At 46.4% G+C, this 25,448-nt stretch overlaps 1 protein-coding gene across 1 annotated transcript in view; it reads left to right on the plus strand.

The window, feature by feature from the left end:
• Positions 1-941: 941 nt before the first annotated feature.
• bmp2k (BMP2 inducible kinase) overlaps positions 942-25,448 on the plus strand; it is a 30,441-nt gene continuing 5,934 nt past the window's right edge. Inside the window, exons 1-15 of the mRNA XM_080499914.1 lie at positions 942-1,722; positions 8,605-8,723; positions 9,794-9,899; positions 10,702-10,844; positions 13,605-13,726; positions 14,684-14,765; positions 15,684-15,816; positions 16,036-16,139; positions 16,223-16,302; positions 16,382-16,530; positions 17,594-17,751; positions 17,834-17,944; positions 19,654-19,871; positions 20,667-20,836; positions 21,488-21,607. Of these exons, the coding sequence (XP_080356040.1) occupies positions 1,569-1,722; positions 8,605-8,723; positions 9,794-9,899; positions 10,702-10,844; positions 13,605-13,726; positions 14,684-14,765; positions 15,684-15,816; positions 16,036-16,139; positions 16,223-16,302; positions 16,382-16,530; positions 17,594-17,751; positions 17,834-17,944; positions 19,654-19,871; positions 20,667-20,836; positions 21,488-21,607 (1,969 nt within the window). The 5' untranslated portion in view covers positions 942-1,568. The remainder of the gene's footprint in view (positions 1,723-8,604; positions 8,724-9,793; positions 9,900-10,701; positions 10,845-13,604; positions 13,727-14,683; positions 14,766-15,683; positions 15,817-16,035; positions 16,140-16,222; positions 16,303-16,381; positions 16,531-17,593; positions 17,752-17,833; positions 17,945-19,653; positions 19,872-20,666; positions 20,837-21,487; positions 21,608-25,448) is intronic.

Consider the following 25,448-nt stretch of genomic DNA (forward strand, 5'->3'; position numbering starts at 1 on the left):
GATGTTAACTTAACTTCTATTTGAATACCTTCTCGTAATGAGTGATATTATTCCATATTTTTCTCATACAATTCTGGTTTTCTATTCAGTATATAGTCTGTCAGTCTCTTTAAGATAAATGTGTTATTGTTCCAACGGATGTAAGTTACTGTACTTTCTGTAAATATCTGTTAATTTACAATCGTCCTGGGAGTTCGTGGGGTTGTACTTTCTAAGACCGGTAGGTGTCGCTGTTGGCAAGAGCGACGTATCAGTTAGTCAATCTGGAAGTTAGTGTTTACAAGAGTTTGTGTCCTGTTTAGATTTAAGATGTTATGAATGCGGTTTGTTATAATAATTCTGTGGTCCATTAGTCCAATGATTGTTTGTCGTGTTTTGATATTTTGTTTTGTATAATCTAGTTTGTTAAAACCAAAATATTTTTTCTTCATTTAAATAGATGTGTTGATTCACTGAAGGAGAATTTATTAATTGGTAATTTTGGTTAATAAATGTCTGTTGGCGAAATTGAATAATTCCAGATAGTTATTGTGTACTTATTGTGATATTAGCTTCTCGTTAGTTAGTTTATATTTTGTAAAGAGACTGATCGGTTGGTCATTAGTCCCTTATTCCGGACTCCTCCATAACTTTAATCTTTCTTAATATATTACAAATTCTTCTAACCAATAAAAGCATTTCGTACTCAAAGCGTTTCACTGCACGTTATACTATGTATAATTATGTGTGACGAATAAAAGCCTTGACTTGTGGGGCACTAGCCACCCTCCATACTGTGTCACTAATCGTCCCCCATACTGTGTCTCTATGGCAGTATGCCGTCTCTCGTCCTCAGCCAATCACAGAGGCCGAGGGGGGCGGGGGGGGCTCGTGCAGGTTAGGTTGTCCCTCTCTCCGGGTAAATAACAAACCGCCCGCCGTTAGCAGAAGTGACCCGGATCCAGCCGAGCAGGAGTCCCGGGTCTGAGCAGGACTCCCTGGGTCTGAGGCCGGACCGAGCGGCACCGTTGAGCGGGGGGGGCGGAATTTTTTTTTTGGAGGTGGCTGGTCCGGGTCGGGGGGAACGCTCCGCCGCGGGCTCCCTCGGCGCGGCGCCTCGTTTAGCGGCTAAAGCAGCTAGCAAGCTAGCTCCGAGCCGCGGAGCTCCAGCGAAGTGGACCAACAAAAGTCCCGGACCCGACAAAATACCCGGATCCGGACAAGTTCCGAACGGGTCCGCTCCCGTCTCGTCCCGGTCTGGACCTGACCGGACCTCTGCTTCCAGGGCGGGCGTTTTGGAGGAAACTCCGTCCGCCGCCTCGAGCTCTTCCTTCCTTCCTCTTCGGGAGGCGATGAAGGACTGACCACCCCAGTCCCAGAACCAGGACCAAGGGGGCCGGGACGAGGAGCCACCAGGAGTTTGGGGGGGGGGGGGGGCACCAGTTGATGTCCTGTCCCGTCCACGGACACCGAGCACGGCCCCCACCCCACCCCACCCCGCCCCGCCCCGCCCCAGCAAAAGCCGCGGAGCATGCGGGGTCCGTGAGGACGACTCCGGATTAGCGTGGCGGCCTGTCAGGACGTGAGACATGAAGAAGTTCTCCAGGATGCCCCGGTCGGAGAGCGGGGGTCTGGGAGGGGGGTCCGGCGGCGGCAGCTCCGGCTCAGGGGTCCACAGCTACCTGGGCAAGGTGTTCGCGGTGGGCCGGTACCACGTGACCGTGGAGGAGCTCATTGCAGAGGGTATGTATACACACTTAATAATCATAAACACAACAAGTCGACATGTGAGTCAGAAACTAGTTAAATATTGATTCTAGTAGAATAAATGAAAAAAATCCACGTCAGTTAGATGAAACCGGATCAAAGTTTCCAAAGGGGGGGTTCACATTGGGATAGTCCACTTTCATTTGGTTCAGGTTTGGTTCACATTAGAGGCCGGATCAAACCTCCTTTGGGGGAAAAAAAACCTCAAGCAGTTACACCGTTTGGTTTGGGGGTGCTGTGGCCCAAGACAAACCCTGACCAGAGAGGAAGTAAACAAACAAACAAGAAAAAAACAAAACATGGCTCATTGATTGGTCTGGACCTGAAGCCTGTGGTGGCTAGGCTAATTAGCTCGATTTCAGTGAGAGTCTTCCTCTCGACTCCACATCTGAACGTGACATAATTTACAACTTTTTGCCTTTCTTTGTCTGTTTCCTCTGATTTGTTAGCATTTGTTTGTTTTACTACCCAGAATGCATTGTGCAATACCGCCCGCCAGAACGATTGTAAACAAACCGAGACGCAGCATTTCAAGGGGACCAGAGATGTCTTGTCGACTCCGGTTCAGAGTTCCTGGGAGATTTCACGTCGCAAAACAAATTTTTTTTTTTTTTTTTTTTTTCCCCGAGAAGACACTCTGGTCCGGATCAAACGCGGTTTTCGGCAGTCGGGGTCGTCAAAGCCTTCGCTAAATAATCGTTTTTGCAGACTGTACGAGTTGAGTCTGAGTAAAACATCGTCGATTCAGGAAAAATAAAAGAGAGACAGACTGGAGATGCCAATTTTTTTGTAAAGAGAGCTTGAAGTAGGTACTTGTACACATGTACTGGCGTTTGACGTTAGCATTCCGATGTCGCGCGAATAACTACGTCATTACTGCTACATTGCTACGTCATTACTGCTACACTTCTATTGGTTTTAGCCGATGTCTTCCCACTGCAACGTCTCCCACGATCCGATCTTTTGTCCCAGGAAACAAAAATGGCGCCTTGAATCAATTTAGTAATAGAGTACTTGTATTACGCTGCCTAACTGCCCATACAGCTGTGTTGTTGCCCCCCCCCCGGGGGCGACAACGGTCCTCCTCCTGTGTCAACATACAGCTTTGTGATGTTCCCTCGTCCAGCGTGCTCACACACGTTAACGCCGGTCTGCTTTCACGCACACGGCATAGACGGCTTCTTCTTCTTCTTCTTCTCCTCCGACAAAAGGAAAATACACACCTGTCGTAGGTTTCGCTTCTTCAAAAAGTATCTGGAGCCAAAAACATAAAGCTTTTTTTAGCTCTTTGACTGTCGGGGCTCCTGTTGTCAGACACGTTTACAGATTTTATTCTTTTATTGAAGAGTCACGCGTGTCACCTGCAATCAGTGTGAAACACACACACACACTGACTGGAGGCCGGTTTAACCACCAGCGACTCGCGGTGACCTTTGATCATTGTGCGTCAGGCTCATAAAGTCTCTCATTCCTCTCACCTTGTCCGTAAAGTCGATCCCACATCGGATCAGGAAAGTAAAGTGCTGTCGGTTCTGTAACACGGAACAGAAGAGAGTAGAAGTACTTTATTGATCTCTGGGGAAAACGATTGGCCCAATGGAGCCGGCTCTCTAACCGTCCACCGAGGCCGTTTGCTCAAGGGCACTTTTACCCGAGAATCAAACCCATGACCTTCCGCTGGGAGGACGACCACGTTACTACCTATAGCAAAGCAGAGTTTATAAACAACAACAACAACAGAGGATTCATGGAAGATGAGATATTCAAATAATACCGACTGATTTCAGTCGTTTCCATGTAAACGGAGATCGTTTTCAAAATGTCGACGTGAAACTTTTCTGAAACGAAAATGCAGAAACGAGTTTTAATGTGGCACTTTTTTTCAGCCCGCCCCCAAAATAGACTTGAGTGTTTGAACAAATATTGGACAGCTTAAAATAAAATCCACTGTGCAGTTTTGCGCCACCGGGACTTGGTAGCAGTTTGGAGATACGAGCGGCGGTCCAGCCTCAGGAGACGCTGCTCGTCAGCACATTGTGGTCATGTGACACTTCAAAGAGGAAGTTTATTAAAAAAAACAACAACAAAAATGGGCTTAGAGGAAAACACTTCCCGTGGTTTGGTGTCGAAGTCATCATCCTTATCCTGAAGAACACACACACTGTGTGTGTGTGTGTGTGTGTGTGTGTGTGTGTGTGTGTGTGTGTGTGTGTGTGTGTGTGTGTGTGTGTGTGTGTGTGTGTGTGTGTGTGTGTGTGTGTGTGTGTGTGTGTGTGTGTGTGTGTGTGTGTGTTGCAGAGGCCTCTGACTTCACTTCCTCAAACACAACAGAAAGACTGACGACTCTGTGCTTCCACTTCCTCTTTTCAGTGTTCAACTCAATATTTTCTAATCGGAACACAGATCAGAACACTTTTAACCGTCACCATGAAGACAACACAACGCATTGACTTAAGGCCGATTCGTCCTCCACAAGAACAAGACGAAGGTTCTGCAGTGTGGAGTCCTGCAGAACAAAATGGCGTCGTTTCCCTCGGCGAGCTCCTTCTGGCCCAACAAACGAGTTTGGGCCGATTCAGCCGTCCTGCTGAAGTGTGTAGGAGCTGCACTGCCGTGTTCCAGCTCTCTAGTCACTATCCGTCGTATTTTAATCATATTCAGCTCCTAACAGCTACTGTCTGAGCGCCGCAGCTCGTTAAAATGCCGTGATGCACCTGAACGCATCACGGCAGCTCCTGCAGTGAAAACCGGACAAACATGGCGGCTTGGACAAAAACTCTTTTATTACTGAAACAGTGCAGAGGAATGTGTCTCTGACAGCACAGGAGGAGAGAAATAAACTGCAGTTGAAAGGTTAAAACGCCGCTTCAAAGAGGCGTGGCTGCTGTGAGGGGGCGTGGCCTGTGAGTTCGGCAGCGTCTTATCGGGAGTACGAACAGTCCTGCCCGAAAAAGCTTCTTTTTATTTTTTATTTATTTTTTGTCCTGGTCAAAAGTAACTCCCAGGTTCTTCAAAGTGCTGCTTGGAGATCAAAGTAACTTCCATTATCTGCCTACGACAAGACATTAGTGATAAAAAACGACTTTAGAAACTGAAAGCTGCTGCGTTTCGCTGGACTTTATTCAAATCCAAACTGAACAGAGCCGGTCAGAAGGTTTCTTTGATAAGGTTTGATGCTGCTTCCTGGCCTGGGGGGGGGGGGTGGGGGGGGAGCTCATTTACATTATTAGCATACTGTACTGGTGATGAATGGCCTCATTGTGCTCCTTTGTCTTATTCCAGCAGCGGAGAAAAGCTTGTACGACGCAGTTCTTGGTGCTGTCATGCAGCTTTTGTGTCTGTTCATCCAGCCGCTCCACATGAAAGCTTTCACACCACTTTATGAGCCCCCGATGTGTGTGTGTGTGTGTGTGTGAGAAAGTCCCCTTGTTTAATTTCCTGTACCTGCAGACTAAGGCTGGTGCTAAATGACAGGAAAGTACACACTCCGTGGGTCTCCTCAGGGAAGTTTGATTTAATTTGAACACACACGCACGTTTAGAGGAGGAAACCATAAAGAGAAGGAAAAATAAACATTAAAAAAAAAACGTTATTACACTAAAGCGCGGTGCAATCAGAGCTTATTGGGACGGACGTTTTGTCTCTGACACGAAATCTGTTCAGCAGATAGGACTTACTGGTCCCAGAGTGATCGTGGATATATCAGAGCCTTTTGACATTTCAGAACTTGTGTCAAAGGAAATGTATTATTTGCGGTTGTTCCGGACTATTCTGTGTGGATTAATGGCTCAATGACCAAGACAAACAACCACAGAACTGGACTCGGGTGGCTACCGGGGGCTATGCTAACAAAGGAAGACCACCGGCGCTCATTTGTGGGAATTGTACTGAGCCTTTGAACATCATTTACAAACTGTTTTTTAACTGTCAAACCTTTAAAAAAAAAAAAAAAAATAGCTGCTGTTGTAAGAACTGCCTTTGATGTGGTTAAGGGTCAATAGACAAAGAAATTTTGCGATCACTGACTTTCTGTACCCGCCGACACACAGGAGCAAATCAAAGAATGATGAAAATGTCATTTGTCTGAGGTTCAGTCTGTCGTCCTGCCAGCGTTCGCAGACGATTGTCATAATCACTTCAAACTCGTAGGAGTCGATATGGAGGTTAAACGGACTTCCTCCCTGGGTTCGGCAGACCTTGTTGGAGCTTTAATCTTTCAGTTACGTTGGCAGCCAAGAAACAAAAGCCTCGGCCGCATTAGTCTGTATAATACCGGATCTGCAGGATTTGCTTAATTGTCAAATCAAGAAGTCACGATTAAATACCAAGGAGTTGTTGGCAGAGAGGGCAAACCTGTGATTACAGTCTAATAGTCTTTTTGGTTACAACATTTTCTTTTAAGAAAACCTCAGTTTGGCCTGTTGTGTTTATTAATTGATTGTAACTTTGACTCGTCTGAGGTGAATGCAGACTTTCAGCTTGAATTTGAAAGCGATCCGTACAGTTACTGGATTTATTATATAGTCTTCTTGAGCGTAAGGAAGCCAAATACCAGATTCTACATGTATAATCTGTCAAAAGGGTTTTCTTTCATACAGAATCCCTTTTTGAAGAGCAGATATTTATGGAGCCGTCTGTGACCCCTGGTCTACATTTCCGAACGGGCTGGAAAACAGTTTTTGGAAGAACGTATCCTCTTATTTTCCACAATTGTTCACGTTGCCTGTCGGGAGAATTCCTCTGAATGTGGAGGTCAAAGGTCACGGTGATCTCATCTCTGGGAAAAGGCTGCAGTCACTTTACCCTTTCAGTCTCCTTTTACATAAAACTCAAGACATTTTCACGAAACTACTTTTTTTTATCCACGCGAGAAGCATCTTTATTGTTTAGTCGTGTCGTTGTTTGTTGATTAGGAGTAAAGATAGTTGGTTTTTCACGAAGTGGAACACCTTCAGAGAAAATTAGTGACTGTTTACTGATCGTTATTGACGCTCAGAGCCGTCGTCTAAACGTTCTTCAGACTGAACAATAGAGCGACGTGCAGTTGTTTTTGAAGGAGTTGCTCTTATCTTGTGTGTTCATGTGAGGAGGCGGGGGGGGAGGGGTGGAGGGGGGGGGGGGTCAAGGAGGAAATAACTCTTCCCCTTCAGAAGGATCCTCCAAATAAAGACGTTCTCTCTTCAAAGTAGATTTACAGCTGAGTGAAGCACTTTAATTTTAAACTACATTCTTCCTAACAAGGGAAGAGACGATCAAGTCCAAGAGCAAGTTTTAAAACGAAATGGAAACCAGAGAGAGAGAGAGGGATGGTGGATTTTGTCGCCGGTGACGTTATCCTTCGGAAGGAGCAACATCTGGACTCGGTCCACAGAGCAGCTGTGTTTTTCTCCTCCAGTCCAGATCTGCCACTTCTCCTCGTCAAACTGTTGCAGCCGCCTCTCAAATGTCTTCCAAGTGTGCAGCCGGGCTGCTCGTGTGCCGTGAGCTCAGTGTTTGTGGTGGATCACGTGTTTATCGCGATTACAAGACGAATGAACGCATGAAAAAAGGTCGTCCCGATCAGACGCAGCGATGCTGCGCTTGCCCCTGCCCGCCGGGTCGATGCGACTTTGTGACATCACAAAGTGTGTGTGGGGAGATTAAAGAGAGAGCCTGATGGAGGACGAGACGAGAGGCCGGAGCAGAACTGATGAATTTGATCAGCTTCAGATGGTAAAACGAGCTTCTCCGGTGCGCCTTTGGTCCTCGAGGGCTGCATTTCAAACCGCCAGTACAAGTAAACGTTTAACAGGAATGTCTGTAAATATGTTGCTCGCCACATCTCCGGCGTGGCGTCACGCTCTGACGGTCCAGGACCTGATGAGGTGACACGACTTAACGTGAACCGAACCGAAACCCTGGTTCAAATTCAACCGAGGGCTGCCGGCTTCTGTTTCTCATCCCTAATTGGTACAGACGTTTGCTCGCGTTCTTGTTTTGATCTCTTTTATCTCCCGTGGCTCCGGCTGCCGAGGAGATTCTTTATCGAAAGACATTTCTGGATCAAGGCTGAGGGAGAAAAGAAGCAGATCTCCGAAGTACCGTGTGGCTGGTTTACACTTTGTTATGAGCCCAGTAGAATTTGTCTCGTCATCTGCTTGTTCTGTCCTTTTCAATTCAATCTGGGCTCCAGTAACTTTTTCACCGTGACCTGGTTTGTTCGGCCCCGGCCTTCGGATTTGTGTACACAGGCTGGACTTGTGTGAATGAATGAATGAATCCATTCTGGCTCACGAGGTCGAACTCGCTTGTGCAGCTTGTCGAAATGTCGTACGGTCTCTTCTATGAAACCTGCAGTCTCTGGTATGTCCTAACGCCTCTCAGCTGCTGGAAGGTCGCGTTTACACGTTCAAAAGTTGCAGGCATGAATGTGATGTCGGTTCAGCGGGACACAGTTGTGCCGCGGTGTCTCTCCTGGTACCGCCGACCGTCTGTTCTGGACCACAGACGCCCACACAAGTCATTTTCTTTCAATACCTGTTGGTGCCAACTGCAGTGACGTTTCCCCAATATCACATCATGGTTTCTCTCTTCTTTCTTTTTTTGCAATTGAAAATGCAGCAAATGCTCTGGTTGTATTTGGCCACGTAGAGAAGAAAATGTAGAATCCCTATTATGCACTTGAGGTCTTTTGTTTATTTTGCGTGTATGGAATTTTCTGCACTGTGCACTTTCTCCCACGGGACCGTTCAGACTCACCCCAGTTCTGTTTTTTTGTACTGGTGGAGGAGGTTTTCCACGCATCTATTAGAGACTCACCAGCTAGCGGAACCCGCAGAAATGTTTGAACGCTAAATGTTTGTGGTCCTGTGTTCTCAGGGGGCTTCTCGGTGGTCTTCCTGGCCCGTACCCACAGCGGGGTTCGCTGCGCACTCAAACGGATGTACGTCAATAACGTCCCCGACCTGAATGTGTACAAGAGAGAGATCACCATCATGGTAAGGAGGCTCATCATGTTGTTTCCTGAATGACGAGATCATGAACCCCCCCCCCCCTGGACTGAAGACACAAAGTGGTCATGAGCTGCATGTTTGGACTGTCCACTGTGAGAGCAGGTTCTTTTTGAAGACCTCTTCAACACTATGGAGGGGTACGTCGGTACAGGAAGCCCACGGTCACGTCCCGGTGCTTCGGCTGGAGACGGACGCTCGTGTTTCCTTTGACCTCAAGGGGCCACATTATGTTAAATTCACTTTCCAATGCTTTTACAACAGTAATAATCATCCCCATACCTGGAGTGTCCCCCAGAAGAGGAGAAAGTGTGTCCTCTCTCTCCCCGGCTTGTTCCAGGTTTTAAAAAGTGTGTTGCTCCAAGCAGCCAATCAGAAATCAAACCCTATGTAGTGTTTAGCCAATCACAATCAAAGTAGGCTCCTCCCCCTTTGACTCCTCCCACAATTAGGCAGCTCTGCTGTGGCACATGGCGCCACGAGAGGAAGTACTTCCTACCTCTTCCCATAGATGGGCGTGTGTGTGGGCGGAGCCAGTCCAGCTCACACAGACACAGCAGATTCTGAATGCAGCTCCTAGGATCTAATATTCTAATGGAGGAAGATCAAGGAGAAGCTAGAAACTAAGTCACCATGTGAAATTGTTGCTGCTGTATAGAAGGCCACAATTCGGCAGCTCTGCTGTGGCACATGGCACCACAGGAGGAAGTACTTCCTCCTCTACGAGGTTTGGCGGGTTCCCTTTGTGCAGAATCACAAGACGTGTTCAAACGTAGATCAGCACTCGGTGTCAAGCTTCCCGATACACCGAGCCTTTGTAATCAGTTCAGCTGATGTCGTGTCGGCACAGGTCACTTTGCTTGCCGAGGTGGTCCCCCCCCCCCCCCCCCCCCCCTTGAAACCAGGTCGAAGCCCCCGGAGGACCAGCTCTCACAGAGAACGCCAGAAAGGAAGACTCTGCCTCTTCACCTCACTGTCTTTCTGTGTCGTAGAAGAAGAGCCGAGTACCTTTGAGTTTTACTGTCCTGACGGCTCTCGTGGTCTCGTTCCCTCTGCAGAAGGAGCTGTCGGGCCATAAGAACATCGTGGGCTACCTGGACTCCATCATCAGCTCGGTGTCGGACAGCGTTTGGGAAGTGCTGATCCTCATGGAGTATTGTAAAGGTATCGAACACGTTCCGACCGATCCGACAGATCTTCACCACGTCCACCGGAACCATCTGCTGGTTTTTTCTCTTTGGGCTTCAGAAAACATGTCTTGATGGCCTGTCTCTACACTAACCACACAAACCCACGAGTTGATGCTGATGTTTTTATTTCTAATGCAACCGCACGCACGCGTGTACCCAGAACCTTGGGAGGTAAACCGGTCAGCTCCTGCTCTCTGGCCTTCTTCAAGCTATAGATTCTCTCAGTATCTGTAAATGATAAATGGATCTCAGCCATACAAGCCGCTCAGTCCGTCCATTAGGGGCAGTGTGGAGTTCACTTCCACATTTTCTTACATCCTAAAGGATGTGTTGTGGACTGTCGTCGTTCCATTCCCATCACTTTATATCATGAACCTTTTTATTGACATAGATTAGGATAGAAATCATTTTCCGGGGGTGCATTCTTGAGCATGAACATTTTTATTTACATGAGCCTGGTCTTTTATTCTCACTTTATTCATCATTATTCATCATGAGTGAGAATCAGCAGCGAGGACCGGGAGCTTCTCCTTCACACTGTGGGGATCTTGTCTGATCCCGTCGCTACTGACGACACAACGCTGCCCCGGTTTCTCCCGGTGAAGCCGCCGTAAAATACTCCCCATGGGGGAAGTTGGTTATTGATCAATCGGGAGGAACCTTGTTATCAACCGCGAGTGGTGGACATGTGAATTATTTCAGTGGACTGTGTGAGTTGTTCTGCCCCGGTGCTGACTCCTGCCCTCTCCAACCCCCCCCCCCCCCTCCCGGTGCAGCCGGCCAGGTGGTGAAGCAGATGAACCAGCGGCTGAATGTTGGCTTCAGTGAGGCCGAGGTCCTCCACATCTTCTGTGACACCTGCGAGGCGGTGGCCCGCCTGCACCAGTGCAAGACCCCCGTCATCCACAGAGACCTGAAGGTGAGCTGCACCCCCCCCTTCCCGATGATGCTGAAATCCTTAAAGTCCCAGTGAAATGTAAAACACTACTTTGCAAAAAATGATAGTTGTGGTTCTACTTCTAAGGTTCCTCCGACTCTGCCCCACCACTGTTGTCGCATAACAAAGTTATTTGAATTTTGAATCTCCAGCCGACGAAGTCGGGGGAATCCTTCTTGGTGGGCGTGACGTCAAGAGTTGTGCAGATCTCCATCTGTTGTGTTTATATCGGCTTGTTTCCCTCTTAAATATCCAAGTTTTTACAGTGTTTTGAAGTTATAGTCGGTGTTTTATGAGCCTTGATGAAAGATTGAGCCTGGAAGAGACCAGGGAGGAGAAAAGGAGCACGGGCGGCGGGAGCTGCTAGCCGTTAGCTCGCGCGGATAGCTGCTACCTCGGGCGGCTAGTAGACGATCAAGTAACACCTGGACTCATCTTCAGTGATTCAGTCAGAAAAGCGCTTTGACATGATCCAGGAAGCCGGTCGTTCTGCCAAAAGTCAGGAGCCTCAAAGCCTCAAAGGTGAAAAGTGGCGGCTGCTGAGGCGAGGAGACGAGGACGAATGGAGGACGAAGCGTCTTCTGCTTCCTCAAACATGTTCCAGACGGGGTCACCGATGGCAGAACCACCTTCTGTGTCTTCTTCATCAATCACTGGGTTTGAAATGACCATGATGATGAAATCTGGTTAAATTCAGCCTCTTCGTGGTCAAAACTCTGATCCTCCATAATGTAAACACAACTTGGGCGTGTGCACAACTCGTGATGTCACTCTGTTATTGTCAGAAGCTCCGCCCAGCAGAGGAAATAGCAACGTTTATCGGCTATTTTCTCGCAGATTGCCGCGTTTTAACATTTTACCCTTCAGCCAGTTAGCAGGAAAATGTTCCTAGAGGCGACAGCCAGAGTGTTTTGGAGGTCGAGTTTTCATTTCACTGGGACTTTAAATTAGGAGGCAAACTTGACAAATGCGAACTGGTGCACTCTCGCTAACGAGAACATTTTGCGTGTGAAACTAGACGACTTATTGAGATTTTCAGATTTCTCAGAAATACCAGTTTGTCAACCTGTGTGGTTTGTACTGAATAGATTTTGTAGTTTCAACAGTTCCGTTGATTATAAACGCTGTCCTGGAGACGTTTTGACGGTTCGTCCGGCAGCAGTTCATAACGTTTGGACCGGATTCCCAGTTGACCCGGGTGGCAGTCGGCCAGAACAGAACGAACCCCGTTTTGCCGACGCGGCAAGGTTCGCCGCTAATTTTCCCAGCGTGGTTGAATTGTGCCGGCGGAGCCCCCGGTCCCCCGGTCCCCCGGTCCTCCGGACCCGGGGGCTCCCGAACAGTGCCGTCCCTTCAGCTTCCACAGGCCCGGCCTCTGTTTGCCGCTCGGCCTGCACAGCTTACGTAACGGTGCGGGAACACAAAGGAGGCCCATCGCAACCTGGCGGGGGGAGGGAGGGAGGGAGGGAGGGGGGGGGCAGAGAGGCCTCTTAACCCCGAGCTGGCAGCGCTCGCTACACCCACATCCACCACGTAAAACTGGGTCTTCACCTCCACTTGCAGTCACTACGGATGAGTCAAGAAGTTATTTACACCTTTAAAGTTTGAAGTCAAGTCGAATTGTTGTTTTTGAGGTCATAAATGTCTAATAAAGCCACTTTTAAAGTGGAGCTCTTGAGAAAATCACACTAAATCTGGAGTTAAGAGATTATTTTTGTGAAGGTTTATCGAGTACTAAAGTATTGCAACTGGCTGAGTCGTATTTTTCGCCACGTTAAAAGACTCTCCAGTCAAATCAAAGTGAAAGAGAAGTAGAAAGCAGAAGTTCTCGTTGTACTGCAATTCAGTTCAGCGATTATTATCAGCTGTTTTTAGTTTTAGAATTATGGTCTCTTGTCGGTAAATGTCGACTTCCCCCGTAAAAAAAAGTTTTATTAAAAACTTTGTTAGTTTTAGATGAAGGCTGCAGCTGTTTAAAAGAGCTTTGGGATGAAAAAGTACAAATATCATATCTTAAACTTGTAAACATTCAATCACTTGGAGGATTTTTAAAGCTTTGTTGAATTAACTTTAGATATTTTTGATGCTCTTTCTTTATTTAGTCTTTTTTGAAGACGTAAATGCCCAATTTTCCTTATTCTGAAATTCTTTTTTTTCTCCTAATTTCTGTATAATCTTGACAGTAAATGTCTGATCCGGCCTCCATTCCCCTTAATAAATTCTCTCTTGCCTGGTAGGGATTTAAAAAAAAACAATAAAACCTCACACAGCAACCTTGACAGAAGATTTCTCTTCAATATCTTGAATATTGAGCTGAAATCCAACATTAATAAGGATAATAATTGTTCATATCTCGGGGTGATGAAGATTCACACGTGTTTTATTGATTTATCACTGTAATGTTCAACAGGAAGTCATCTTTTTTTTCCACTACATGAAAAGTAAATTACAACCAGACTAGATTGTGTAGGACCAGACGGGACAAAGAAATAAATCCTGGACCAGGTTTCCTGTCAGTAGACCCTTAAAAGTGACGGAATCGGAACCAGAAAACAAAACAACTTGGTAATTAGATGAACGTTTGAATGTTTTCTGTGAGAACAAACACAAATATTCATGTAGTCAGTGGACTTTTTAGCCCGAAATGATTTCCGAATGTGGTAAATGAAAGACACCTGACGGTTTAACCTTGAAGTCCTCTGTCGGGTTGGTTTTTTAATTTGTGTTTGTGTTTTCTCCCAGGTGGAAAACATCCTGCTGAACGACCAGGGGAACTACGTGCTGTGCGACTTCGGCAGCGCCACTCACAAAGTGCTGCTGCCGCACAAAGAGGGCGTGAGCGCCGTGGAGGACGACATCAAGAAGTACGTTGACGGAGCCGGGGGGAGCAAGTTCAGGCCACTTTAATAAATAAATATAGATATTTATTTAACATATATCAAATATAATGCAGTATATAATCTATTTGCTGCGTCAAATAGACAGACGCACGTGTAAAACGTCAAATTAAAGCACGAACGGTCTGCTCAGTCCTTTCAAAAGAACGAAGGTTTTACTCCGTCCACTGGGGGGCGCTGTGACCAAAACACTGAGATATTTGAGAATTGATGGGTTTTTTCCCACCAAATTAAGAAGAAATAAAAATACATGTTTCTTCTTTCAAATGAAGACGAAAGCATCTGTGTCAAAAACTACAATTTAGAATTTTGAAGATATTTTATGACATTTTAAGATGTTGTTACTATTTTAAGTGTTTTAACTGTTTTTCTCTCTGCTCGTGGTTTTTTGGGTTATTTTTGTTCTTTTAAAATATTTTTTATTAGGAGATAGGGCAGAGCGACACGGCATCATCGTTTCCCATCCACAAGTTAAATAAACTACCTTTGTAGTTCAACAAATAAATAATAATAATTTTGAAGAGAGTGAAAAATTGTGAAGGAAAAGTTCCCTCTCCTTTGGTCATTTTAAAAAAAAATATTGTTTGTGAAAGACTTTGGACAAAACAAATAAGAATAATAAATTAACAGCAGAAGTAATGAAAGTATTAAAGTATTAATGATGATAATACAAACAGGCAGACTACATAAAAATGTAAGAAGAACAGGAAATGAATTGATATTTAAAAAAAGGAGGTAGTGATTGGAGAGAGTTGAGTGTTTTTTGATGTATTTTCAGTTTTATTTTCACACCGGCTTTTTATTACGGCAGAATTTAAACGATTTACCGCGACGACGGAGACAAAAGCTCGTCTGACTCGTATTATTCTCTCCGGACTGGAATGTTCAGTGTTGACGAGCCCAACCTGTCGCTCCGCCCCGCAGGTACACCACCCTGTCGTACCGGGCCCCCGAGATGATCAACCTGTACGCGGGCAAGGCCATCACCACCAAGGCCGACATCTGGGTAAGGCTCTGTCTGCTGCAAGGCCACGGGCAGTTGGAGAGAATTCTCCCCGATGAAGTTTAGAGGACTTTTCTTCTTTTTCTTTTAATTCACACAATGCGAAGACGACTTGAACAGAATAGAAAGTCGTCATTGTCACCAGTACGAGATTAAAACACGGCAGCCCATCTGTGCATCATAAAATCAATAAAAGCACAAACAAAAGCTGTTAAAATATGAAACTAGACGGATAAAACAAACAGATAAGAGTTCATTCCAGTGGTTCCTTATGCAGTATCGTGCACATTAGCTGTGTTTTTGTTTTTCCAGTAAAGTGACCATAAAAAAACTGTTTATCCTTGAGTTGGGGACCAAAACAGTTTGAGATATTTGAGAATTTATGTTTTTTTTTTCACTTTTTACCACCAAATTAAAAAATAAATAAATAAAGGCCTGTGTCGAAAACTACAATTTAGAATTTTGAAGATATTTTATAACATTTTAAGATGTTGCTATTTTAATTGTTTTAACTGTTTTTCTCTCTGCCCGGGGTTTTTGGGGTTATTTTTATTCTTTTTAAATATTTTTTACTAGGAGATAGGGCCGAGCGACACGGCATCATCGTTTCCCATCCACAAGTTAATTTTTAAAGTTAAAGTGCATCATAAAATCAATAAAAGCACAAATAAAAACTGTTAAAATCTAAAACAAACAGATAAGAGTACATTCCAGTGGTTCCTCATACAGTACCGTGCACATTAGCTGTGTTTTTGTTTTTCCAGTAAAGTGACCATAAAAAAACGGTTTATTCTTGAGTTGCAAATGAGGGGAATTTGTTGAAAACGATCAGAAATCTGCCAAACGAGCGGAACACTTTTCTCTGCGCGCGATCAGATGGAGGTAAAACGCTTCTCTCTGTGTTTTTCTTTTCCCCTGCAGGCACTGGGATGCTTGTTGTACAAGCTGTGTTTCTTCTCGCTTCCATTTGGGGAGAGTCAAGTGGCCATTTGTGACGGAACCTTTATTGTTCCGGATAACTCCAAGTTCTCCTTCAAGTTGCACTGCTTGATCAGTAAGTTGCTGGTCTGAGAGTTTCTACCTGCCGTGGGTCACTTGTTTGAGTTCCGCGCACGTTTGTGTCCTCTTCCACTATCTTATGATCTTCGCAACCCCTTTGATCCTGTTTGAACCGGTCCCATTCGCTCACTTCCTCTTGTGGTTACGTTGCGCAACAGCTCCACCAAGTGGACAGAAAGACACATTGCAATCATTATTATTCTTGCTTTCCCAGGATATATGCTCGAACCCGACCAGGAGAAGAGACCAGACATTTACCAGGTGTCCTACTTTGCCTTCAAGTTAGCCGGGAAAGACTGTCCGGTGCCAAATCTCTTTGTGAGTCATCAGATCAAAGCAGGACGCTCCTCCTCCTCGCGGCCCTGCAGACGCTAACGATCCCCCGAACGCTCCTTTTCCAGAACTCTCCCATCCCGACGTCGCTCCCAGAGCCGCTGACGGCCAGCGAGGTGGCCGCCAAGAAGAGCATGACGAAAGCCAGGTACTCTCTCGCTCTCTCTCTCTCTCTTTCTCTCTCTCTCTCTCTCTCTCTTTCTCTTCATCTGCCGGTGCTTGTGCAGGATCACGGACTCCGTGGGCCCCACCGAGACCTCGATCGCGCCCAGGCAGAGGCCCAAAGCCGCCAACAGCAACACGCTGCCCCTGGCCAACACCGTGACGCCCGTCAAGATAACGGTTCCCGCAGCGCCCGTCAGCAACGGACAGAAAGGTGGGAGAGGCGTGACGGACAGCAGGGGGTCTGGGGGGGGGGTCTCGAGTTCAAACACTCTGGAGGAAACCTGCAGAGGTGGAAGAGTGAGAGTCTCAGTGGGTCCTGGTTTACTGTGTCGGTGGTACGGAAATGTTCTGGAAAAGAAATAAATAGCAAGAGGCAAAATACGCGAAATGCAATAAAAGTACAGACGCGGAGGGTGTGGGGGAAAAAAAGAAAAATATGAAAAGATTCTAAAAACTGTCATAGTTTAAAATAAGTTGGGTAAAAGAAGAACGTGGGGACTTTTTTTGGTTTCCAGGTGCCGTAGAAGGAGTTTAAGGGTTTACGTCACATATCTGCAGCTTTTATCACTAAAAAGACTTTTTTTTTAAACTTTTTTTTACTTTTTGCACCAAAGAAAATCTGTCTGAAGACACAAAACATTTTTAACTTTAAAATGAAGTTTTGTTTCTGGAAAAAATAAAACTATCTTTGGTTTCATTGATGACCTTTCATAACTATAAAGTTCCTATTTTAAAGGGTTTTAATGGAAACAATTTTAGCAGTATTACCTTTTAATAAAAAAAAAAAAAAAAAAAAAAAACTTTTTGTAAACTTAATTAAGTAGAAAAAACAATTTATCGAAACAATTTTAGCAGTATTACCTTTTAATTAAAAAAAAAACTTTTTTTAAACTTAAATAAGTAGAAAAAACAGTTTATCAAAACATTTTTAACTTTAAAATGAAGTTTCGTTTCTGGGCGGGGAAAAAAATCAGTTTCATTGCCATTTTAAAGGGTTTTAATGGAAACAAATTTAGCAATATTACCTTTTAATTAAAAAAAATAAAAGTTGTCGTTGGATATTTTAAATGAACCCCCCCCCCACCAGGTTCAAGAGAAACATCCCGGGATATTTTTGTTCAATATTATGTTGATTTGTGACTTTTAGGGTGGGAGGGGGGGCCGTGGGGGGGGGGGGGGGGGGGGGCTCCAGATGTCGCATTACTTTTTACCATCCACTGCACACGTCTTATTGTGAAAACGTTTGTATGCACCCCCCCCCCCCCCCCCTGCAGCTCCCACTCCCGGGTCGGGGCAGCCGTCCCTGCAGCCTCAGGCCAGCAGCCAGCAGCACCGGGTTCTGCAGCAGCTGCAGCCCGGGGACCTGCGGCTGCAGCAGCTGCAGCAGCTGCAGCAGCAACATGCCAACGTGCAGCAGTTCCAATACCTCCAGGTACACGCACACACACACACACACACACACACACACTGCCCCCAGTCGCCTGTCCACTAACAGCTTGCCTCTGACCCGTCAGTACCAGCAGGCTGTGCAGCAGTCCCTGCAGCTGCAGCAGCAGCAGCAGCAGCACATGATGATGCCTCCTCTGTACCAGCAGCAGGTGGCTCAGGCTCAGTATGCAGCCATGGTGAGTCCCTCCACTGAACCCCCCCCACCCCCCACCCCCACCCTCCCACGCCCCCACCCGACGAATCTGCAGAGTTTGATCGAGTGACAAACGGAGCAAATGGCGCCGCAGCGTGAAACGCCACCGAGTGGAGTATTTTATTTAATAACAGAGTGGCCTGGATCTGCCCCCCCCCCCCCTCCCCCCCCCTGCTCCCAACGCTGGCAGCCCGTCTGGCTCGGCGGCGCCGTCGCTCCACGCCGGGAGCCAAGCAGATGCTTCCCAAACTTCCCAGCGAATCCGTCCAAGTTCTGCAGAAAACTCGTATTTACAGCAGCGACTGAATCAAACACACAAACACAGGTCCTCCAAAAAAAAAAAAAAAAAAAAAAAAAAAAATGTGTACCGCAAAGGGCGCCACTTTTTTTTTTTTTTATAGCTTGTTTCCGAGCGAACGCTCACCATCTGTTTTATTTCAGAGGCAATCTGCGCCGCGCCGCGCCGCGCCGCCAGGGGACGAGAGCACTTTACCAAGAAAAACTCTGCGTTCGACTCCAGACGCTTTCGCTCGTCCACCTTTTTGTTTTTAGACGTTCGGAGACGTTTAGCCAGTTTAACTGTTTTGATAAGATAAGATGAGATACGATAAGCCTTTATGATGTCACAAAGGAGAAATGTACTTGTTACATTCTGCTCTTAAGGACTCATGAGTAGAAAAGACAAGAAATGTGCAACCAGTTAGATAAGAATAGAGGAATCTTATATACAATGACTATCAAGAACTCTAAGGGCCAAAAGTATTTACAGTAAAAAGTAATAATAAGTCAAATAAATTAGGACTAAAATAAAAAAATAAGATAAAAATCACAAACTATAATAAAGTATAATAAGTTCTAAGGGGAGCAAAGTATACAGTAAGATGAAATACAAGGAAAATAAACTATGATGGGGGGGGGGGGGCAAAGTGTAGAATAAAAGTACAATAAACATACTATAGTAAAAAATACTAGCAGTGTTGGCAGTGCAGGTTCAGTCCTAACAAGTGGTCAATTAGTGACGTAGATTTAAGTGGCGCTTGTATTTATTTTTGGATTATTATATCAAATTTTTTTTTTTTTGCCTTTTTCAATTCAACTATATTTATGTCATTTCAAGGCACTTTTACTGAAAAGAACCCAACAATTCCATACGAGAGCTTTCCCCCTCCTGTTTTAAGGTGATTTTTCCATTATTTGATCATGTTTCCCCTTCAGAACCATTCCACTGGTGGTCTTCAGCCTTTTTTTGGACATTTTGAAGCTGTTTGTTGTGATTTGAGCTGTTTGACCCTTTGTACGTCTTCTATGTTACTTTACAGGAAGTGTCAGTAGCTTCAACTAGATCTTACCAGAACCACATATTTAAAGAAACTTGTGTCGTCTTCCTTCACTTGGGAATATCGGCGCGTGACAAAAAAAAAACCCCAAAACACCTCCCCAGGCCTTCCATGTTTCCCTCGGAAGGTGAAATGACTCAAGCCTGTCGGACGTGACGGTTCAGTCTGTCTTGTTTTAACTGTCGTTCCTCCACCCCCCCACCCCCCCTCCCCCACCCCTCCACCGTCTCTCCCCCCCCCCGGCTCCCAGACCAGAGCTGGACTCTCACAGCATTTTGTCACCAGTGCACCATAAAGTCAGCGGTCCATCCCTCATTCCCGTCCCTCTCTTGTCCCTGTCGTCCGTCCCTCACAGCTGCAGCAGTACCAGCAGGCGTTCGTCCAGCAGCAGCAGCAGCAGCCGCCGTCTGTCCCCTACATGTCCTCCCCTCTGGACTTCCAGGTCCCTCTGGGCTCCTTTAGCGCCGCCCCGCTCGGAGCGGGGCCGGCTCAGATGGGGGGGCCGTCCCCTATTGGGGGGCCGTCCCCTATTGGTGGGGCGTCCCCCGCGGAGCCTCCGTACACTAACCCCAGGTAGCTATGAGACACCAAAAAAAAATGAATACAATACGTGCAATTCACGAGTTCCAACATGTTTCACCTTTAACATTCTAGATGATGATTATTTATTTATTAGTTTGTATTTATTTTCACCAGTTTTTCGCGAAAACTATTGACCCAAATTGCATGAATGTGTCGTCATCCGAGAACCAATTGATCAGATTTTGTAGACGCTAACGGCTAACCGCTTCCCAATAAATCCCCAAAATCTGTCCAACATGTTTCACCTTTAACATTCTATATAGTCACGCAGATGATGGTTATTTATTTATTTGTTAGTTTGTATTTATTTTCACCAGTTTTTCGCGAAAACTATTGACGCGAGTTGCATGAATGTGTCGTCATCCGAGAACCAATTGATCGGATTTTGTGGACGCTAACGGCTAACGGCTAACCGCTTCCCAATAAATCCCCAAAATCTGCGGGGGGGGGGAAAAAAGTCCCATACAAAGCGGATGAGAGAGGAGATCGGCGTCTGTTGCCATGGAGACGCTCCCCGCTCAGTGATGTAACGTGAGCTACCCCGTTAGCGTCGATTTGTAGCGGCCACCATGCTAGTAATGCTAACTCGGTTCCGCAACCAAATGTTTGGCTGGCGAAGGTCTGCGCTCTACCGAGTGTAGCTCTAGTTTTCTATAAACGGCAAAACTTCACCTGAGCTTGGATTTACAGTTTAGACTTGTATTGTTTTGTTTTTGTTTTTATCCTTTCGCGGCTTGTTTCCTTGAAAGCTGTGAGAAAACGGCGCGTTTTGTCGACTCTCCGCAGCAGGAGCCCCCTGCTGGCCACGGAGGAAACGCCCCCGCCCCCTCAGAGCTGCGGCAGCGCGGTGGGTAACCCCCCCGACATGTCGGGCTGGAACCCCTTCGGAGAGGACAACTTCTCCAAGCTGACGGAGGAGGAGCTGCTGGACCGCGAGTTCGACCTCCTCCGAGCCAGTGAGTCGCCGAGAGAATCAGATCGCCTCGAAATACGACTCGGGTCAACGAGTACAAAGCAGAAGTACTTCGGAAGAGCGAAGTGACAGGAAGTGACAGGAGGTGGCAGGAAGTGACAGGAAGTGACAGGAGGTGGCAGGAAGTGACTGACAGGAAGTGACAGGAAGTAACAGGAAGTGACAGGAGGTGGCAGGAAGTGACTGACAGGAAGTAACAGGAAGTGGCAGGAAGTGACTGTCAGGAAGTGACAGGAGGTGGCAGGAAGTGACAGGAGGTGACAGGAAGTGACTGACAGGAAGTAACAGAAAGTGAATGGAGGTGACAGGAAGTGACTGACAGGAAGTGACAGGAAGTGACAGGAGGTGATAGGAAGTGAATGAAGGTGACAGGAAGTGACTGACAGGAAGTGACAGGAGGTGACAGGAAGTGACTGACAGGAAGTGACAGGAGGTGATAGGAAGTGAATGAAGGTGACAGGAAGTGACTGACAGGAAGTGACAGGAGGTGACAGGAAGTGACTGACAGGAAGTGACAGGAGGTGATAGGAAGTGAATGAAGGTGACAGAATGTGACGGGAGGTGAAAGGAAGTGACAGGAAGTGGAGCGCTGCCCCCCCCCCCCCCCAGTGAGACTGTGATGTCCTCTGAACAGAGAAGCCCGCCGAGCCTCCCTCCAGCCTGGACGTGGACCGAGCGCCCCCCGCCTCCGGACGCCCGGCGTCGCAGGACCTCTTCGGCTCCATTCCCTTCGTGGCCAACGCAGGCAAGTCTTAGAGGAGAGGCGTCTTAGAGGAGAGGCGTCTCAGAGGAGAGGCGTCCCGGGGAACCGGCGCCGTGGAGCCGCCGCCGGAACCTCGTCCAGCCGCTCAGTCGGTCTGTCGGTCGCCACATCATCCGTCCTGCTGCCACCGACGGTGGAGATCCACCACTCGCTCTCCTGCTCTCCTCTTCCTCTCCTGCTCTCCTCCTCCTTCTCTCCTCCTCCTCCTCTCCTGCTCTCCTCTCTTACTCTCCACTACTGCTCTCCTCCTCCTCTCCTGCTCTCCTCTCTTACTCTCCACTACTGCTCTCCTCCTCCTCTCCTGCTCTCCTCTCTTACTCTCCACTACTGCTCTCCTCTCTTACTCTCCACTACTGCTCTCCTCCTCCTCTCCTGCTCTCCTCTCTTACTCTCCACTACTGCTCTCCTCTCTTACTCTCCACTACTGCTCTCCTCCTCCTCTCCTGCTCTCCTCTCTTACTCTCCACTACTGCTCTCCTCCTCCTCTCCTCTCTTACTCTCCACTACTGCTCTCCTCCTCCTCTCCTCTCTTACTCTCTACGACTGCCCTCCTCTTACTCTCCTGCTCTCCTCCTCCTCTCCTCTCTTACTCTCTACTACTGCTCTCCTGCTCTCCTCCTTCTCTCCTCCTCTCCTCTCTTGCGCTCCACTACTGCTCTCCTCCTCTCCTGCTCTCCTCTCCTCTTCTCTCACCGCCTTATTCTCTTTTCACTTGTTTCTTAATTTTGCACCTGGAATTCTGCTCCGGCACAACCTGAGGACACACACACACACACACACACACACACACACACACACACACACACACACACACACACACACAGTTTGGTGGAGAAATGATTAAGACGTAATTATTTATGAATAAAGAAGCAGGTGTGGGTAGAACAGCGAGGGAGCAGAGACGTTTCCAGTCTGGATTCCCGATCGTTAATCCGGAAGTCGTACGGGAACGTCGTTCCTTTTCCCGCCGCCGCCGCCGCCGGAGCTCCGCGGCTCCGTGACGTGGAAAAACATCCGGGAGGAGGAGGAACTCGTCCTCCGCCCTCTGAGAACTGAACATTTCTTCCACCCTTTTAAGTTTAACAAACCTTCCAGCTTTGATTTTTCACATGACGTCACGTTGAAACAGGCTGCGCTGCCCCCTGGTGGAAAGAATTAAGAACTGCAGTTTATTTGAGGGACTGCAACTAAAATTCCCTTTCTTGTTTTGACTTTTTAGAAAAGTCAGTCAGAAAAGTCATTCATCCCTTTTCTGGGCTTTTTCTTTTCTTTTCTTTTTCTTTTCCTTTGTGCTTCATGTTCGACCCCTCCCCCCACCCCCCCGACGCGGCGTTTCTCCGTGCGTCGCAGCAATAAGCTTCATGTACTCGCTCTGCTCCTTCAATGTGAACCGGGCTACTATTTTGATAAGTCATGTAGAAGAAACACAAACTGTTAAGACGTAGGAGGTATTTATGCTTCGGCGCTACGAGGAGATTTCTTCCTTCTGCAGTCGGTCCGTCTCTCGCCGGCAAGCTAACGATGCAATATAAGCCTAGCAGCACTTGAACTACAGGTGTGACCATGTTGTAGGTTTTGTTTCTCGTGTGACTTTCATGGACCTAAACCTTTTTTTTTTTTTATTTGAGTTTTGTTGGAGACTCTGAGCTCCAGATCAGGGATCCGCCTCCGACCCTCCAGAGTGGATCCATTTATTTTTATTATATATTATTTACACGCAGACTATCGTTTATCGTTCCTGGTAATAAAGGGCTAAAAAAAAAAAAAAAAAAAAGAGAGCGAGAGAGAGAGACAGAAAAAAGCTAAAACAGTCCAAAACAGCTCAATGTTGTTAAATTAGTAAAAAAAAAAAAATTGTGTTTACTTCAGCTTTAAACTGTTATGAAACTTCATTAATTGTTTGTATAAGTGCGTGTGTGTGCGTGTGTGTGTGTGTGTGTGTGTGTGTGTGTGTGTGTGTGTGTGTGTGAAGCAAAGCTGTGTAGAAACTTCATGAGCCTGTTATTTTTCCATTTTAAATCTTCGAAGTGGAAAGTTGGGGGGGGAAAAACGCAGAATCTCATCAGGTTCACCTGGACACACACACACACACACACACACACACACACACACACACACACACACGCGTTGCCATTCCCTGTTTTCTTTGCGGCGAGACGCCTCGCGGCTCCACTTCAGATCCATACAATCCTGCAGGGCTGTATGTGTTTTACGGTGCATGCGTTCATGTGGAGGTAAGTCTGCAGAGCAGATCTACGTTCACACCCTCCTCCCCCTCCCTCCTCCTCCTCATCCCTCCTTCCTCCTCCTCCCCCCTCACTTCTTTTCCTTTGGCGCAGTGTCATTGTCTTCAGACGGCCATACTCAGAAACATCTTGTTCATGTGTGCTGGTGGAAGGATCTCAAACCAGATGAACCACGGAAAACAAAACAAACAAAACAAAACTTAAGAAAGGGATGACCAGAGCCATTAACTACACTTTATCCTTTTTTTTTTTTTTTTTTTTAAATGTGCAAAAGCAAGACGAGCATCTGTGGGATGAACAAGCAGACGTAGACATTGAACATGTTGCATTTTGTTTACATTTCCAGGATTTTTTTAAAAATTTTTTATGCTTTGTTTTTTTGTTTTGTTTTTAATGTTCGGGGGTCGTTCTCGCCCCCGTTTTGTCGCCCTCGGCTGTGTGTCCTGTGCACGGGCAGCAGGAGGACTAGACGTTTGTTAGGAGGGTTTGGGGGGGGGGCCGGGGAGGGGGGGCTCCCGGTACGACCGCCAGGTCCTCCTACATATTCCTGTTTCCTGCAATAGACAATGTCAAAGGTCCTGTATCATACTGTGAGTGTGAATGTACATCTTTATAGAATGTTACTGATAAATAAAATCCTTGAAAAGCAACATTCCCCCTGGTTCATTCTTTGTTTAGATCCTTTTTTTTTTATTTAAAAAGAATCTCTCTCTCGCTCCACCGCCACAACACAAGATGTTCCTGATGCTCTGGTGGCCGTCTGTCCTAAACTTTACCTTCAAGTGTCTGAGGGGGACGGTCCCTCCGTCGTCTGTCCGTCAAATCCGGAGTGTTCCGCGTAGAAAACGTCGTCTTTCCTGAACGTTCGTCCTCCGTCGTCGTCTTTTTCTTCTTTTTTTTTTTATTTGAGCACGTGCAGATAAACAATACGAAACGGTAAACAATTCCATAGATGTGTGATGATGAACAAGACAAAAGTAATACAAACAAGTGCTGCATCAAATACTATTTAAATCGTGTGTGTGTGTGTGTGTGTGTGTGTGTGAAACAGGAAATAGTTTGGTATCAGAAAGGAGCAAAAAGAATTGTAAAGTCATTAAAAGATATATTGGACATTTCTCTCCCAGAGGAGGAATATTATTGGCCGAGAGGGAGAATAGGAGAAAGTGTAGGTGTGTGAATGTGTATTTACATGTGTATGTGTGTGTGTGTGTGTGTGTGTGTATACATTGTCTGATAACGTTACAGAAAACCGACACTGAAATTAAAAAAATAAACAAAATAATGAATGGATGACGAGTGAAACAAATTAAATTATGGAATTCTGAAGCAAATTAACCACAAAAAAAAGGTGAAATGATCCGTTTTGTAGAAATCGAATGAGTTTGTTTTGGAATCGAGGTTCTATTGTCAAACTCGGGGACTGAGATTCTGTAATAATTTAGTCAGACGGCAGATTTTTTTCCATAATGTTGTGGCTGGAGAACCGAGACGCTCCAGGGATCGAAGCACTTTTAGAGGATTTCGCTCCCGAAACGGACCCAGAGTGTTTCAACGCGATTCGTCACGGTGGCTCACCCGCTCCG

This window comes from Blennius ocellaris (genome assembly GCF_963422515.1).
Source record: "Blennius ocellaris genome assembly, chromosome: 7".
Classification (NCBI taxonomy): Eukaryota; Metazoa; Chordata; class Actinopteri; order Blenniiformes; family Blenniidae; genus Blennius; species Blennius ocellaris.